Source organism: Mercenaria mercenaria, chromosome 1, assembly GCF_021730395.1.
Source record: "Mercenaria mercenaria strain notata chromosome 1, MADL_Memer_1, whole genome shotgun sequence".
Taxonomy (NCBI): domain Eukaryota; kingdom Metazoa; phylum Mollusca; class Bivalvia; order Venerida; family Veneridae; genus Mercenaria; species Mercenaria mercenaria.
Window position 1 is genome coordinate 20,280,934 of NC_069361.1, and position 18,837 is coordinate 20,299,770.

At 35.4% G+C, this 18,837-nt stretch overlaps 1 protein-coding gene across 1 annotated transcript; it reads right to left on the reverse strand.

The window, feature by feature from the left end:
* Positions 1–1,432: 1,432 nt before the first annotated feature.
* Positions 1,433–7,393, reverse strand: LOC123544841 (tryptophan--tRNA ligase, cytoplasmic-like). Its single transcript, XM_045330912.2, has 8 exons — positions 7,164–7,393; positions 6,629–6,743; positions 6,081–6,200; positions 5,002–5,187; positions 3,299–3,506; positions 2,886–3,059; positions 2,341–2,493; positions 1,433–2,145 (listed from the first exon to the last, which is right to left on the reverse strand). Exons 1-8 carry the CDS (start codon positions 7,258–7,260, stop codon positions 1,990–1,992), a joined length of 1,209 nt encoding a protein of 402 aa, XP_045186847.1. The 5' UTR covers positions 7,261–7,393; the 3' UTR covers positions 1,433–1,989.
* Positions 7,394–18,837: the final 11,444 nt, after the last annotated feature.

An 18,837-nucleotide genomic window follows, 5' to 3' on the forward strand; every position in this document is an offset into this window, starting at 1 on the left:
CTATACTAAGGTCATTAAGTGCAGACGGATTACAGCGTAATTCTCAATAAACTGTTTCAACAAAAACTATTTATCAACACCGGTGTCATTTTCAAGTTTATCAATATCAACAACTTTAAACAAATATTGGTTTAATGCACCGGTGCCGCTTTATTGATTATTGCAAATAACAGCTGATCAAAGGAATGTGATAATGAATCGTCTGTTTAACTGCGGTATAATAGTTAGTATATAAATAAGAAATTCGAAAGTAATATTACAGGAGGTACATTTTATAGTTAATTATTTTTAATATATTTTAGATTTTGTTCTCATTTTTGTTAACTGGTAAGGTTTTGTCAAGTTAAAGCAACCTGAAAACCTGTTTTTTTCTTATTTTTTAAATTGTCCGGCATTGGTCAGTTCGGACCAAAGACTAAATCTTTTTTTGGTTAAACCAAAGGTTTTCATTCGGTTTAACTAAAGATTTAAAAGATTTTCAGGGTATTAAGTAGTATTCTAAGTTTAGGGCAAGGTTAAAGTCCACTTATAGAATAGGAACAAGGGGTCAGGGGGGGGGTTAAAATGCCAAAAACCCCATGTATCTAACTACTGCCGCTCCAAATCATACAACACGGTTTCAGTATGAAATGAGTTTAGAAGGCGCCAAACTTTAATGAATCGTTTCATACTTCGGTGCATCGCAATAAGTTTTTCAATGCGTCGTTCCATATTTAAATGGATGGAATGAAGTTATGTATTAAATGGTTTCAAAATACAATGCGTTGAATGCAAATATATTGGACGGGATGGAGTTTTAGACTAGACGTCATTGAAATGCACTGCACTGACTGACTTGATTATGAATGGATTGTATATTTACTAATTTTGGCGGTAAACGCCGCCCATACAAAATGTATTCAAGACTTATCCCAAACTTGCAACTTTCTCCAACTTTTGAACATGCGCAAAAAATTTAGCGATCCGTAGCCATTTGAGCGTGAATTTAGTCCAGCTTGGTTAAAACATATTCATCCGTAGTTACATTGTAAACGTACTAAAGAGTAGTTATCCTTACTGAAACGTACCTTGACGTAGTTGAACGTAGTTATCCGAGGCTGCCCGCGTTCTTAAGCGTACTTCAACGTAGTTCACCGTAGACCCGTCCACTCGCTGGGCAAGTTGCCAGTCGCAGTAAAACGTATACTTTCGGGATATATACTCGGGCAAGCAACGAAATGTCGCTAACTTATTTGATACGGGCCACAATAATAACAGAACTCAAATTTGTTAGTGTTTACGTGCAGCTCACTTAGCCGACGTACGCCGGAGCGTTTGTTCATTCAAAACCAGCGGGATTATTTCATTGCTGCTCATTTGACCGGCATACCGAGTTGGCCGAAAAGAGTTAATCCAATAAGCATGATCCAACATCAAGACAGAAACAGTAAAATAAAACAACTAATTTACTATATAAATCGAGAGACACTCGTGAATATGATTATGATAATTTTTGACTTTCTTTGGTTATCTTTATATTTTAGTAATATTTTTGACAAACATTATAAGTAAAATCACTTCACATAAACAAATTACATAACAAATGCTCAGCCGGAAACACAATGTGCACATCTAACTGTTTTAACCATACTGAATACGAGCATCACTTTATTTAGTATGAGGAGATGCCAAACTAGAAGACTCTTATTACAATGCATTGTAAAAGTGTAGGTTTTCAGTATCATTATTGAATAGAAACCTGTTATATACACACATATAATTCATTGATTTGTTTGGAATAACATTCTATAGGGAAATCAATGTCAATGAGATACTATTCTTTTCTAGGTTGCGTTGTACTCTTCCATAGCTTTTGCACATACTGTGATATTTGACAAAGCACGTTAATGATAACACTCGTCAAATGTTATATTAAATTCTGGTTACAAGAATTTACACTAAACAAAAGCCGCTGTTTCAAGAACGTTTTAGAAAAAAATGTGTTTACTTCTATTTGTAAGTAAGTAGTCTTGGCGACATATATTTTGTCACAATGTCGTCCGTGACGTTTTCACGCTTCTCTTGAATTTCTCTGATTGTTTTCTTGAGAATTAGGATCAATTTGTTCTTCAGTTCCATCGATGATAAATTCTCTTCTTCGTAAGCCTATAAAATACCATATTAATTGAAATAAATACTCTATAAAATGTGTCTTTACAAATAAGAGGTCACTCATCTTTGAGAAGCTTTATTTAGGAACTACTATTTCTGTGATTTTTTAAATTCGCTTTTATATCATGTGACTATTTAAGTGTAATGCAGAGATAAATTCATTTATTGAAATTACAAAAATAGTATCACCTGTTTGATTCCGTTCCATTCCGTTTCATCTTCAACAAAGAACTTCGCCAATTGATAAGGGATGTCTGCTTCTAGGCTCTTACCATAAACTGGACCCATTTCGCTGCTAACTGTGTCATTTCCCTGAACCTTCACGTCTTGTATCTTATGTATCTTAATGTAAACATTAAATACACAGTTCCGACGTTACATTCAGGCTACTAGATATCTGTTTACAGATGATGAACACACATATCATCCGATTTGCAGTCCATATGGTAATAACTACTTAAACATGTACAATACAGTTTACTAAAGTTAGTGACTCGTGCTTAATACATCACGAAAAATGTATTCCTGAAGCACACGTCAGCTTCTCCATTCTTCAAAATCATTTTATTAAGTTATAAGCATTGTCTGTTTAAATCGTTAATTGAACACGCTTAAAAATGCATGAAGAGACAGTATTCAAATACGTGTCGCAATTGCGACGCTATTATTTGAAAATGAACTCGTCCGCATGTTGTTAAACTTAATGAAAAACAAATTTAAATATCAAAATATACCTTCTCTTCAATCTCGTGTTCTCCGTCGTTGAGAAAAATTGCAGTACTTGCATCACTAGCGCTCATTTTCTTTATGGCTCCACCAAGAGCAGGAAGGAAAGTAGTATGGATTAAAGCTGGTTCTTTAACTTTCATGAATCGAGACGTTTCCTTTGTTACTTCAAAAAAAATGTGCTGGAATGGGTATAAAATGGTCTCGTATAAAAAGGTACTGAATTTTACAAAAATAATTCATTTAAATATAATCTTTAAACCATTTACATGAAGGTTTCTAAGACATTAAATCTTTATATATTTTTTACTTGTATCTCCTTTATCTATTAGACGAATAAATTCATTAAAGGAGTATTTTAAGGTCGATATTTCAACAAACAATTACGTTAAATACCAATATTGTTGTAAGAATTAGTAACCTGGTCTAAAGCACAAGGAATAAGACACGCCATGTCCTCACTGTCACGAAATATTCCAGGGAAAGAAGAGCTGAAACTTGGGGCGGCCTGTATTGCTGGAAAGCTGGTCTTGCCTATCGAGTCACGTTTGCTAATTCCGAATTTGTTCATCACTTCTTCATTTGTGACTAATTTCTCAATTCTGCAGATGTTCTTGTAAAAAGGGGGACTATAGTAATGTGTAAAATAATTGACTGTTATTATAACGATATGTTTATTATACATATGAACATAAAAATAACTAACTTAGGAATTATACGAGCTCAACTGGGCATGAAAACATAAGTACATATGAATATATAAAACTTTCAACGTTTTTGACGTGTGTACTCTAGGTTCTTCAATTATTTTCGTACTTTTTGTTTGACCAGATACTTTTATTATATGCCCGTTTTGAAATAAACGTATTGTGTGATGGCGCATGCGTCTGCCTGTCTGACCGTTCGTTACAAATCCTGTCCGGAGCATAACTTTTTAACCATTGAAGATATTGAATGTAAACTTGGAATGTAGTACAGGGCGATGTGACAATGTGCAGATTGCTTGATCCGGCTCTGTAGGTCAAATGTCAAGATCATCAATTAAGCTAAACGACCAAAACTGTCCATATTTAGTGTATGGAGCATAAGTAATTATATGTGCAAGGTATTGACTTCAAACTTGGTATGTAGGTAGGTGGTTGAAAGTTAAAGTAAAGAGCACAGAAACCAGATCTGTAGACTAAAGGTAAAGGTCACAAATTGAGTTCAAATGACAATCTGTCCTTCATATTTCGTGTGTCCGGGTTATAACTTATTACTCGTTCAAGGTATTGACTTCATACTTGGCATGTAGGTTGGTAGTGATGAGGCTATGTGTTGAGAATATCAACTTGGTCCGTAGGTTAATCACCAAGGTTGCAAACTGAGCTAAAAGGTCAAACTGTCCGTCATATTGAGTGTCCGGATCATAAGTTATTAACCATTCAAAGTATTGACTTCAAACTTTAGATGTAGGTAGGTGGTGATAAGTCGATGTTTACATTGCATTAATCAAAGTGGAAGGTCAAAGGTCAATGTCACAGTGAGGTCAAATATGCCATTCATACTTTGTGTCTAGAGCATAATGTAAAATTATTGAGGTATGGACACTTGTAATATAGGCAGATGGTGATGAGACTATGTGAAACCTGCAACAATCTACATTCCCCAACACATTAACCCCGTCCCCAAAACATACACACATGCGCACACTGCTTCAGCATTCTCCCCCACCCCCTCCAACACACTCCAAAATGAATTTTTAAATTTTATTCTTTCTTTAAATTTTACTTCCGTCGTCCACTGATATAACGTATATTGCCCCGTTTAGCGGAGCTCTTGTCTTCAGTATGTGATCGCGAGTTCAATTTCAGGTCGAGGCGTATGTTACCCATGTCATTCGTCCTAATCCTCTGATTCATGAAAAAAAAGTTGGCATTACTTACAAAGAACGGGTTGGCTCTTCTAAAAGATCTAGGAACACTGATTGGGTTAGCAACCCACCGTTACGTAACTGCATTGCTGTTAAAATAAACAACGTTCAACTCAAGGCGAATAAAACATAGTTTAGAACCCAAAAATATACAAATACATCAGAACATAAAAATAAGCAGAATAACTCAAGTCAAAATGATATTTACTTACCACATATATTCGAAGTTAGAAAATATAAATGTTTTCTTCTCATCAAAACCAAATGCTATTATGTCTTTCGCATTCTTACGTGACAGATTAATTGCTGCTTCTGGTGTAGGAATATCCTTCCACAAATATTTTTCATCATCAGTCAACTGTATTACAAGAGGTACGTCAAATGTATCTTGCAGCCACCTGAATGTAGCAAATATTGTAATCAATAATATGATTCGCAGCCATTGGAATTGAATTTAAGTATGCTTTAATACTTCATTGACATTGTTTGTGCAAGCTTAAAGGTCCATTACTAAGGGAAAGTGAGTTGGCAATTTTTTCATAGCCAGTGCATAGACTTCTGCAAGACACTAAATAATGAAGATTGGCAGGTCAAAATTTACAGAAGGTCTTTGGAACTCAAAGAAATGTATGTGTATTATGTTGAAATTTCAATGAATCGACAGAATGACCCCCCAGGTCTTTTTAACTTTCTCCATACTTCATAGAAAAATAATTGTACATATACTGCGATTTATTTCGAATTTCTACATACCAACTTTCATTTTCCAATAAAATGAAATAGTTTCTGTGCTTTTTAAAAGAAATTAAAATGTTCACTTTCCTTAGTATAGGACCTTTAACATTTTTGAACGAATGTTGATCTTTCTATTGGAACAAACTCAAAATAATAAAATATAATAAGGAAAAAGACAAAAGTAATTTTTGCCATAAGTTCTAATGTATACGTTTCTGTCTAATTCACATATTTTCAAGCTTAGCTGGAATGTAATTTTATTCTTAAAGGAGTCAATTTAGAATCACGTTTCGTTATTTGTTTCTTACCTCTATAACATGGATATATACATAAGATCTCAGTAAATCAATCAAAAGTAAAACACAAGTAAAACAAAAGATTATTTTGGAACTTGGATTTGTGCTGTAGTATGGTTATTATGTGGTTCTAAATTAATATTTTTGAACAATTGAACAACCTTTTTTATGAATATTTGAAATATGAAGAACTCGAAGAACACAACCACGTAACTTAACAATAATGACTTTAATTAGTAGTTATTTTTTACAATACATACTTTGTAAACTGAAAAGGTACAAGATGCCCAACATGCAAGGATTTTGACGAAGGCCCACGTCCTGTATATAGGTAAAATGGCTTTCCCTCTTGGTACAAATCCAAGATGTGATGCATCATACTGCCAAAATAAAACTAGCCCAGATATCATATCAGTACAAGTTAAGAATTTTACATTTAGTTTACATCATTGAAATTGAATAAGAAATGAACGGTTTTGTTTATCATAATGACAGCTCAGCATATAAATGCATATGTGATAAAGCGATGATATTTTACTGTCCGGCATTATTTCAATAAACACTCAAACTGACAATTAAACCATCTGTTTACTTTTTTGCTATATTTGCAAATGAACGTGCTATTTGCTGCAAAGGATAACGTATGAAGTGTGGGCTGACACCTGATATAAGACATTGCTACCTACGAAACAACCTAGATCGTAGTCAATGCTACAAGTATTTTAAAGCAATGATGCCTGCTCTCCCTGGACACATTCAAGACTTAGTAAATAATTGTCTTTTCAATTTCACTATTGCTTAAGCATACCTGTGAGAAATGACAATTCCTCGTTTCAGAAAGTGATGGGCTGGTTTTCCAGTTATATCTTCTATCCTTTCTATCAACTCCTCATTAATCTTCTCACAGTCTGCATAATGTTCTCCTGAAGAATGTATGTTATACGTATATTTGAATAAAGCCTAAATCTGAGTAGGTCTGAGCATGTCACTGCAACAATGGTTGTAGATTAAAAGATTAATTCCTAATATTTACGACTAAGATGTAGCATAGAATTGGGCTTAACTGATCATAAATATCTGATCTCACCTTACATTAATGACACAGAACAGGAAGATCAAACAAATACAAGAAAGTGACATGAATTTCACGTGACATAAAGGGCGTAGCACAGAATATTCAAACAAATACAAGAAAGTGACATACAATTTACCTGACATAAAGGGCGTAGCATAGAGTAATCAAACAAATACAAGAAAGTGACATACATTTAACCTGAGTGACATAAATAATCAAACAAATACAAGAAAGTAACAGACATTGCATCGTCAAGAACAGAGCTTACCTTTTAAGAGTTTCTCATAGTCAATTCCACTCGCCGAGGTTGCTACCACTTCCCACGGAGTAACAACATCTTGAACAGCAGCTTTTTTATTTGCCATAACAACAAAAGTATTAATACAGCTATACGAAGTACTAAACGAAAATACTGAATCAACTTATTCGCGTATAATCTTGTAAATTTAGCGGGATTTATTAGGTTGTCAGTCGATCAGGTTTCGACTTGATAGAAAGAGCAAAAGATTTTACACAGAAAATGATATGGCAAAATCTTTGGAAATGTGCCAATAGAGTGAGGTCGATATAGCATGAAATCAAAGTAAAATCGTCAAAAAAAGGTAGGTTCAAAAGTAAACACAATGATAACTAAACCGTCTCAAGCATGGGCATGTAAAGTTCTGCACGATATAAATGAAAGATAAATGGAATAATAAAACACACATTTTAACAAATAGATAAAACATGCATTAAGTAGGATTACAACAGGGAACTGCATAGGAACGGTCTGTGAAACTGAGGAGGTTAAGCCAATTATTTGTGTCATACTTCACTCTTTATCCATATTAATCATTTGTATAGTACGTGACAATATGAATAAAATGGATTCCCGTGTGGTGAATTCCAAACATACGAGACATGCATATCCCCATATATTTAATATAAAATAACGCTGGCAATTCGCGAAAGTCGGAGATTGAAACAAACAATCATAGCGCTTGTTGATACAATCAAAACGTAACTAAAAAAACTAATATCAGAAAATATGTTTTGTTACATCGCTCACCTGCGTTTCACAGTTTTGACAGGGTCACGCAGGGAAAACATCTGTGAAAAGATTTTGAAATAGGGTTTGTGTTAATGATATAATGCATTTTATTCGACCCGTTGAAGTTAATCTCTGACTTTTGCACATAATGGAAATCTATAAAGAACCGAGCAAAATAGGTACAGCAAACCGATGACTAAAATTCAACGCTACTTTGGTTACAATGTAAGGTAGATGACCACTGAATAAGAAATCAGGTTGCCGAATATACTACATGTTCTGCACAATAATGCAGTGGACCGTCGCCCCGCCAGGTCGATTAAAACGCACTATAGGAAGACTTATAAAACTAAACAAACGGGTGGTGTGTGTGGATGGTGGCGGAGAAGACGACAACAGATGCTGTGGCATAATATCATAAAAATATTTGAGGACAGGATTCTTAAGGGTCGGGGGATATGTGGGTTAGAATTTTATACTGAATGATTTGAGTTTGAGGGTCACAAAAGGTTAGCAATTATTTAGCATTAGGGCCAGTGGTTTTAGAGAAGATTTTCAATGTTCAATAATGCAAAAAAGAAAATCACTAGCCTCACCATTTGGTAGCCATGTTTTTAAGAATCTGAAAGATTGGAAGGAAGTTTTTAGCGTCAAGTAAGGGGGCGGCCAAGTTTTTCAATTAAAAACTATTATAAAAAGGAATTCACCAAATATATCTCTGCGAAATCATTTTGAAATCAGAGAAGTACTTTAAGAGAAGACGACTTTCGAAAATTTCAAAATAGCCGCGAGGTTTTAAAATGCAGTTCGTGGTGGAAAGGTTGTCTTTATTATCTTTACTAGCTATGAAATTAGAACATTCGTAAACTTCTTTATGTTGAATTTAACGTTTTATATCATATATCCGTGTCTTTTGTTTGGTTTTATGTCTGAATAGTTAAAGTGATTTATGGTCTTTTATATTTTTATGTCTACTGTAATGCTTTTCCTAACGTATGAAAATATTTGTATAATATTGTATAAATCTAACATATAAAATGATAATCGATAAAAACAAAAAATCAGTAGGGTGTGAAAAAGCTGTATCTAGATTTCAAAGCCTTTCAGCATATCGAGACTACTTCAACAATATAAGTACAATTGATATTTTAAACTTTTACCCAAAATATGTAAATACAGTTTAGTTTGGTCAATGTTTTGTCACATTAGTTATGTATGTTTGCTTTTGAATAAAGGCAGAAAACAACGAAATAGCGGATTAAATTGTAAAAGAACATTAACTAGGAGAGGGTCTAAACTATAAAAAAAAACCCAAAGAAGACATTGTCATAAATGTAAGCAGTATAAAGCTAGAAGAGTAATTCGATGACCTTGAATTAGTGTATCTATTTCTCAATATCACACAAAGAAATGTGTTTCAAGTGCAAGTAAAACTAGTTTTTATTTATAGATCGTCCTTCATTTTTCGTGGAAACGTAACTGAATTCCGAAAATTGATTAGTAGACCCATTACAAATATATGTAAGTATAAGTATCAATTAATATGCCTTTTTTAAACTTGCATCTTATCGATTTGATTAATATAATGATGAAATGTCGCTAAGATACAAAAATATGTATGTACATTCAAATAATTCTCCCTTGGATTTCGCATTAAAAATATTAAAGAATCGATGTGCAAAATCGATACAAACAAAATATGTATGTAGCCTTACTCGAGAGGTAGGGCTTACAGCCTTACTATGTTTTAAAATAAAATTGTTAAATGTACTTGAGAGCGACAAAGAGTACTCCTCTCTTCGAACAGACCCGTTTATACACAGATAAAATAACTTTGTTAAGAAATGCATGATACATAGCTTATTAAATCTGAAGTCATGGTATTAAAATTTTCAAATGGTACTTGATCATAATTACCACACCTACACCGCGGACAACACAATTTCCATTGTCACAAAGTGGTCCTTTGTTCTGCTTGATTGACAAACAGATGCTCTCATTCCGAGTTCGATCTTGGCATTCAACGCTTAAATGTGTACGAAGCATGAGGTTCGAATGTCAAACACCAGTGTATCGCCTCAGTTACCTTCATTCATTAATGATATTAGTAAAAGGCATACAGCTGGCATATTAGCAGTTTTATTTTCTTTTGATATTTGTTTTCTCTAAATTTCAAGCATTCGCTTTGCCTGACATTATCACACAGTAATTGCATCATAATATGAAATGTCTACATATTGTCACTGATAGGAAAGAAATACAACCAATCAATATTGAAACTCTTATTCATCTATACTCTGACTACTGAGCTCAACATATTTGGATTATCGTTGATTTTTTTATTGTGCGCGGAAAAGTAGTTATATGAATTAGCCAGTGACAATTGATCAATTGATCATTAACAACACATAGGTTTATTATAGACATTGTGTCTGAAATCATTCGTCCTCCACCTCTGATAATTCATGTGGGGAAGTTGGCAGTTACTTGCGGAGAACAGGTTTGTACTGGTACAGAATCCAGGAACACTGGTTAGGTTAACTGCCCGCCGTTACATGACTGAAATACTGTTGAAAAACGGCGTTAAACCCAAAACAAACAAAAACATAGTTTTATTACATTTTAATGCGAAATTTTAATACGGGTGTTAATTCGGGATCATTGATTTCAACTCATTTAGATTCGAAGAGTGAATACTGCTTATGCCGGTGCTAGGGTACGTGGGCAGTCTTGCATTTTCCATTACTGTTCATGAACAGACTCAATCAAACCAAGTCTACAATTTTCACTGTTTGCATTGTTCTCGGTGCTTCCGAAGGATCTAATTTCCAGATTACATTTATTTCACAACAGCGGGTATTAAAATGTCGCCCCGACTTTATCTTAGTGTTGTTATATTTTCTGGTCCTTGGGGATCATTGATTTCAACTCATTTAGATTTGAAAATTGAATAATGCTTAAGCCGGTGCCAGGGGACGTGTTACATTTTCCATTACTGCTCATGAACAGACTCAATCAAACTGAGTCTGCAATTTTCATTGTTTGCATTTTTCTCGGTGCTTCCGAAGGATCTACTTTCCAGATTATATTGATAAGATATTCATGAAAGAAAAAAGGATTTTTTTCTTATTTTGCTAAAGGAAAAATTGAGAGAGTTAGTTGCAGCTCCTTGATTTTTTCATCCGCTTCTATATTTAAAGGCATACCAGTTTCATTCTCAGTCATTGAAAATTCATTTGTCTCAGTATTACTATTTACTATGTATTGATAGTTCCATTGACGTGTTGTTTCCGATTACCCGTCTTTCTGGCTCTCGAAAATCAAATTTTGTTGTCAGCACTTCAACTTTTCAGAATGTTCATTACATCGATGAATGTTTTAAATCCACATACGCAATAACAACAATTATGTTGTTAATACAGTAATCATTTATGGGTTTTTACTGTACAACGATGCTCGTTCACCCTTGTAGAAGATTGACTTCCTTTTCTATGGTAACATGTCGGTCTTTCGAAATCACTTTGAATCCTCTAACACCGCTGAGTAATTTTGACAGATAACCTCTAACTGATATCGAATGTAAGCTATTTGTATACAATATCCCGAAACAACCTGCAGTTTAATAGTATTTAGATGTGATCTGACTAGAATCATATCATTAACTATAATATTAGTACGTAGCAACCTGTAAACCAGCTATTCAATCTTTGATGATTTATTTCATTTTAACAAGAACAAGAGTCTCAGAAAAAGGCCATCTTACAATAAGTGAAATTGCTTTGCAATACAAAGTTTCCTTCCGGGTACATCCTTTAATACGATCGAGTGTGATATTTCAGGTTCTGCTATATAATACTAAATTAATAATTTGGATCCAAAATGCAACATTAATTTTCCCGAGTCTTACTGTGTTAAGAAATTGTGTAAAATGTGTATACAATTATCTAATTGCGAAACAAAGTTATGCTCCGGACACAAAGTATTTCTATATCCTCTAATAAGAGGTTTGAACTCATAGTTTGACTTTAGAGCAGGGCCTTGCATGTACGACACCGTCTTGCTATGGTAAACGTTTGTGTAAATATGTCAATATCTTTAAAAAAATAACAAAGTTTCGGACAAGAATTAGTGCTTCATAAACTGATGAAGTAATGTAAAATTTGCATGTTGGTTAATACAGGTAGGTATCAGGACACAATATATAACACTGAGCAACATACTAGAGACCAAAGTGTGACCTTTGCATAAGAGGTACCTACCTGAATGTGTATCGTATATCCTTAATTTATGGATATTACTTGTGTGAAGTCATTTGAAAACCTGGTCAAGAAATTGCAGACGAACGGACGCAAGGATGTACGGAACAAGCGACAATCACTGTTTTGTGACCAGCAGGGCGGTTAAAATGGTGTTTATCAAGACATTATTAGAAATAGTAGGAAGGGATCATTCATAAGTATATAGAAACGTGTACACTGATTGCGTATGCACGCGTATAATCAAATAAAAACAAAAGAAATTGCAAATTAAAGATACATAAAATATTTACAAAACTAGAAATAGTGGAAACTCTACAGGTCACCAAAAATATGCACGAGTAGGGTATCTTAAAATGACAACTAGACCGTGTGCACTTGTATTCTCGATAGCCAACATAATTTACAGCTGCCTGTTGTATTTTAGGCAGTCCTGTTTTTCACCCATATCTAGTAAACGTCTAATTTCTCTCCAAAAGGAACGTAGAACCAAGAAATTTCCAAAATGACACATCTGTTGAAAACGAACGATTAAAGCTTTCACAGAAGACACTTGCATAAACCTTGGATTTTGTCGAGTCTTTTAGACTGAAAAAGAGTTGTTCGGAAATTTCTAAACACTTAACGATAGTGCTCAGACTGGAACACATGAATGTAAGGTATGCCCATTCCTTAACGAAACTTTTAAACAGTCTTCATATAAATGGAAATCAATGAAAAGCTCAACCCTCCCATTTACGTCAGGTCTAATTTAATATTGGACTGCATGTGGAAAAAACAGGACTGCAGGTGGAAGAAAACAGTATTGAGCCCCACTGAAAGCAGTCCAGTAATAAAAGTACAAATGAATGACGTCATGACAGTGTTTCAAACTATTAATACAGAGATAATACATGTTTTTGTGTATTAATTTAAGCAGAAGTCCGTGGAAATGTTTGTGACCGAGCCGAACCACGAAATTACACACATATCCAAACAAACGAGTATTATCGCTGTTCTCGCACGAAGACTAAATTTATTGATTTAATGCATGATGATCTTACGACTCCGGTACAATTTTTAATTTCAATTCTGTTGTATTTGGAAACGGTAAACATGTTTAAAATATCTATAACCAGAGTCAACAAATCAACACCACTTCCAAAAACATGTAATGAAGGTTTTTAGACTTTTTTTAAATTCTCGTCATCACATATATGACATTTCGCATATTACATAAAATTTGGTTGTCGGGTAAAAGTAACTTAACATTCGGGATTTTTGAGTACATACACTTTTCAAATACGGATGAATACGATTGTTTGACATACTTTTCAATATTTATACGAATTCTGTGAGAGATAAGATAAGAAACATAGCGCCTGATACTTGCGATTCAATACACTCACGGTTATCGACAAAAACTGAACAGACGCTGAGTTAAAAAGGTAGTAAAAAGAGGGAGTACCGAGTAAGTACATTGTTAGATATGTAGGGGGGTGTCAGTGCGTTTAGGGTTGGTAACTGTTACGGTAAAACATACTATAGATTATGCCACAAAAAGATATTATTATGGAAGAAACAAGACGCAGATACCAGATGTCCATCTGCGCAGGAATGAATGTCCGTCCCTGGCTAAGCACTTCAAAAATAAAAGGCATATATTAAGAGCACGTGAATCGCCTTGTTAATACATGATTTTTATAATTCACGGGCGGATTAAGTGAAAGAGGAAAATATCTGTAAAAGTAATGGATGCTCCCTAAGTATAATTCACAGACTGGTTACATATTTTACGAATGTTGAATAATCAAAGGGCAATATCTCATTGAAAAATCATTCCGACAGTTCATGAAGAAAAAATGCGCATCACCCCTAAGAGTGAAGCATCCTGTGAGAGTTCGCTGAATTTTAGCCTTTGGATGTTTATAAATACTCCAGATTAGGATAGTGCTATAGTTTACTAATGTTTAATATAATATAATTCTTATCCGGAGTATTACTCAGCAACCATTGGTTGGATTACGCTAAACTGCATAGGAAGCTTTACAATCAAAGGGAGGTGCGCATATTGTCTTCGTGTTCCGGTTGGATGATTTTTCTTGTGCGTTTCAACATTGATATACTATAGTACCATTCTTGTCCGGAGTATTCTTTAGCAACCGCCGGTTTGAATTTAGCCGAACTTCATTTAAGCTATACTACCAAGAGTACATGGACATATTATTTAAGTGTTGCTAAATTCCAAGAAATACTCTGGACATGAATTCTAGTATAGGATACTACTGTTGAATAATTATCTACTGTTTCTAGTATGGCTCAATTCCAACATATAGCATGTAAAATGTATTATTTAATGTATTATTGTAATCATTTAATGTGTCGTTGTTTTATGTATTATTACTCAATGTAAAATGTTACTGTTTTGTTTGTATAGTATTACATGTGTAATTGTTGAGTTCTGCTAAAGCCGGGCTTGAGGGCAAGGACGGTAGCATCCACTTTCACTGCCGTCCACGAACAGACTTAATCAAATCTTCCTTGCAACATTTTCAACATTTTCTTCTTTTTCGTGTTGAGCGACCTGTGGAATTTCATTTTTATTTCAGTTTAAACAAAATAAATGCGTATTCAGACATTTATCGAGTATAATGCAACTTTGATGCATATTAGAATGCAATTTCTTTAGACTGTAAAAATGAAACAAAATCGCTAGCTGTGCTTGATAGACGATGAAAATATGCAATGTATTTATTGACAAGAAGGTCTACAACATTCCATGTTCGTGCATATAACTTCCACCATCTATAAGTAACATTTTAAATGCAAAGCCGTGCTTTTGGATACAGTGTCAAAATAACTAATTGCAAGACTGTTGTTGACCTCTACTCAAAACCTATCGACATGACAAACGTGTAAGAAAGCATCGTGAAAGTGAAAACAGCTCTGAATGTAATAGAGAGAACGTTCTCACAGTCAAAATGGTTAAAACGTACACAACTTGCTAGTATCTTAGAAACATATTTTTTGGTTGAAGACAGATGTCGGTGTAGTATGTCAATTGGTCTGTTGCGTCAAGTGTGGTGTGTTGTGTGCTTGTCACCTTCCGCTTTCAGTCTCCGCCGCTGGTTAGCCTTCTGGTGAAAAAGGAGCCGAGTGCGTAAGTCTTCCCTGCAAGAACATAGCCTCTCTGCAGACAAGCCCTTTTGCAGTGCCTCCGAGTTGGAGCCATCCGGTAACTGAGCACCTTGCGGCTTCAGGCAGAACTACAGGGGACTCGGACGAGGTCTGCCCTCAGACATGTGGCATGCCAGGCTCACCGGTGTGTGAACACGCACTGATGCCTATGAACAGACCCCCAGCTATGGGACAAATAGCTCCTGTGTTCCCAGGATAGGGTTTTAACTCAGAACTAAGGGTGAGGTAACCCAGAAAGAAACCTAGAGAGATGAAGACAGAGGTGCTGGGCCATTGGTACTCTCTTAACGAACCACAGCACCATGCAATATCGCTATGACTACACAGCCATCCGGTATTCAACAATGTGGTGCTGAATCTCTGAGGTCCCTCCAGGGGGATTCAGTGCCGGGCGGCTCTGAGCCTCGACAGAGTCCACCCACAGCTACTCAGGGTCCCTCCTTCAATCCACAATTTCAGAGAAGAAAGAGGAACATACCATGGAGAAGAATCAATCCGCATCAACCTTTCAGGTTGATGCATTGGAATGCGGAGGGTGTCTTCAAGAAGAAAGCTGAACTTGAGCATATCCTCCATGAGAAAGACATCAATGTCTGTTGCATTCAGGAAACTCACCTACAGCCAGAGAAATCCTTCAAAGTCAGAGGATACCAGTGTTTCCGCTGTGACAGAATTGGCAGACGAAAAGGAGGCATCATGACATTGGTCAGGAACAACATCAGCGCCAACAGACCAACACGCATATTGATGACTCCGAGTTCCAAGTTCTGAGCCTCAGAAAGAACGAGATTAGTTTGAAACTTGTGAACATATACTCTCCAAGTGACAAAGCTCTGTCCCTTGACAAAGTTACAACTGATGAAACCAGGTTCATCATTGTAGGAGACTTTAACAGCCACTCACAAAGCTGATGATCACCTGGATAAACGTGGAGAGGAAGTGGAGACCTGGCAAGATGATAACAAGCTAAACCTCATCAACAAGCCAGACGACCCCCCCCCCCCCCCCCCAACTGTTTACTCCAGAAGCTGGCGGACAACATCAACCCCTGATCTTGCTTTATGTACTGATGACATACATGGATATGTCAAGTGAGAAGTCAATGAACAACTAGGAGGTAGCGACCATCGCCAAGTCCAACGTACAATGTACAGTATAGCCTCTACTTCACCTTACATCCGCAGATGGAACTACAAGAAGGCCAGGTTGACATTTTACCAAAGTCTGAGTGATAAGCTCTGTAAAGACATCAGAGTGGAAGGTAGAGACATCAACCGGGTTGTCAAAGACTTCAACGCCAGTTTACTTAAGGCTGATTACAGCGCCATTCCAAGGGGAGCAAGAAAAAACTTTAAGCCCTACTGCAGTGATGAGTTGGAGAATCTATAGGCAAAGTTATCAGAAGCCAGGGAGGAAGCAGAAAACAATCCCTTACAAGAAAGTAACCTCTCTCTACAGCAAGCCAAGGCCAGGTACAAACGGGAAGCACAGAGGAAGAGCTGGAGAAACAAAACAGCCTCGCTCAACCTAGAGCGAGATGGCAAAAAGCTGTGGAGATTGACGAGACAGCTGAACGATGAAGAAACAGGAAGAGGCTCAGTAACTTTTGAAGAGAATGGAGAACTGTTGACGGATAAACAAGCGGCAAACACGTTTGCCTCTAACAACAAAGATGTTTCCAACATCCCCATCAACAGGGAAGGCAAAGGGAAGCCCGAAGAGAAAAAAGGGAAAGGCAGACAAGCCAAGTGACACCAGACTTAGGCAGTTGAAGACAAAGAAGTCTCCTGGACCAGATGGAGACACAAATGAAATGCTGATCCATCTAGGCACTGAAGCAATTTGCAAACTCCTGGAAATTTACAACTACAGCTGGACTGCTTCCACAGATATGGAAAGAGGCAGTCATGATCCCCATCAATAAGAAAGAGAAGGATCCAAAGAAGGCTGCAAGCTACCGCTCAATACACTGGTCTTCCGTAAGCCAGCTGAATGGCTTCCTCACATGAACGAATTCTATATCCAAAGTAAGGTTTCGAACAAACATAGGTGAGGGTAAGTTACCCGAAGTCAGAGACATAACGACTAGGTCCCGGAGGAGCCTCCATTTATAGATACTTTATCGAACTTGTACGTTTATTACGACGCAATATGAACTTGATATCAATCAATGTTGAATAGTTCTACCGAGCTGCTATCGGTGGTATTTGCTTTTGGTCCGAGAGCTCGCGGACTTCTATTGCATCAATTGAGAACAAAAGAAGTTTATAATTTTTGGAAACAATATTTCATATCTTCCATGAAAACCCAGTGTCAAAGCCGTGCCTATCTATATTTCGTTCACTTATGTTTGTGATAGGGGAGCTAAAAATCACTTGTTAAAATTTAAGGGATAGGGTAAAGTTTATGACCATTTTTTTCACTGTTTAATTACAGTAACTATCTAATTGTCAGTAAATGTATATATGTTAACCAATGTTACATTTACTTTTTCTAACGTTTTTAATATGTATTCACTGAATGTAATCCGTTTAAATGTCTGTTTATCAGGCAAAGTCAGCAGTACAAAGGTAACCCCAAAACTGCCAAGGGTAAAGCTTATATCAAAGGTCAAAGGTCAAATTTGTTTGAAAAATTGAATGAATAGTTTCCTGTTTGAAATAAAACAGCTATTTCTGATCATTATTTGTAACTGCTCGTGATTTATTTTAATGTATATATGTCCCACAATGTCAGTAATAAAGATATCGTCTAAAATCAGACAAGTTCAAATGTGATATTAAGGGTCAAAGATCATTTTCAAGTAAAAGGATGAAAAAATAGCTCTTTAACTTTTCTTCTTGTTAATGCTATTTTGTAGATATTAATCAACAATATCAATTCATTTTAATGTATAAAAGGTAGGCGATGTCTGATATGCATTTACTATTACAAAACATTCAAGGTCAAGCACAATTTCAAAGGTCAAAGGTAAAAAAATGAGTAAAATGTTGCAATAATATCACCTGTTTGTTATAATTTTTATTGTTTAAAAGTATTTGTTTTGTCATTTTAGTAACTGATCGTTGTTCATTTTACTGTATATATGTCAGACGATGTCATGGAAGAGAAAATAAGTCATGGTCGAACCTGGTATGAAAGGTCCGGAGTCATTTTTGTGTAAAAGATCGAATTATAGCATACTTACTCATTACTTTGTTCAAAAATAATAGCGCTTGTTACAATTTTTCTGTAAGCAATTTATTTTAATGTATACGTGTCAAGCAAGGTCAGGAATGTAGGTCTTATCCAAATAACGCAAAACCAAACCTATGATCAAAGGTCAAAGGTCAAATTTGCGTGATAATTAGCCAAAAAAAAAACAGATTTTTTTGCAATGATTTTTCATTATTTTTTGAGGGTATTTGAAAACTATTAACTAATTATTATTCATTTTAAAGTATATATAACAGATGATATCATTCTTGAAATAATAATGA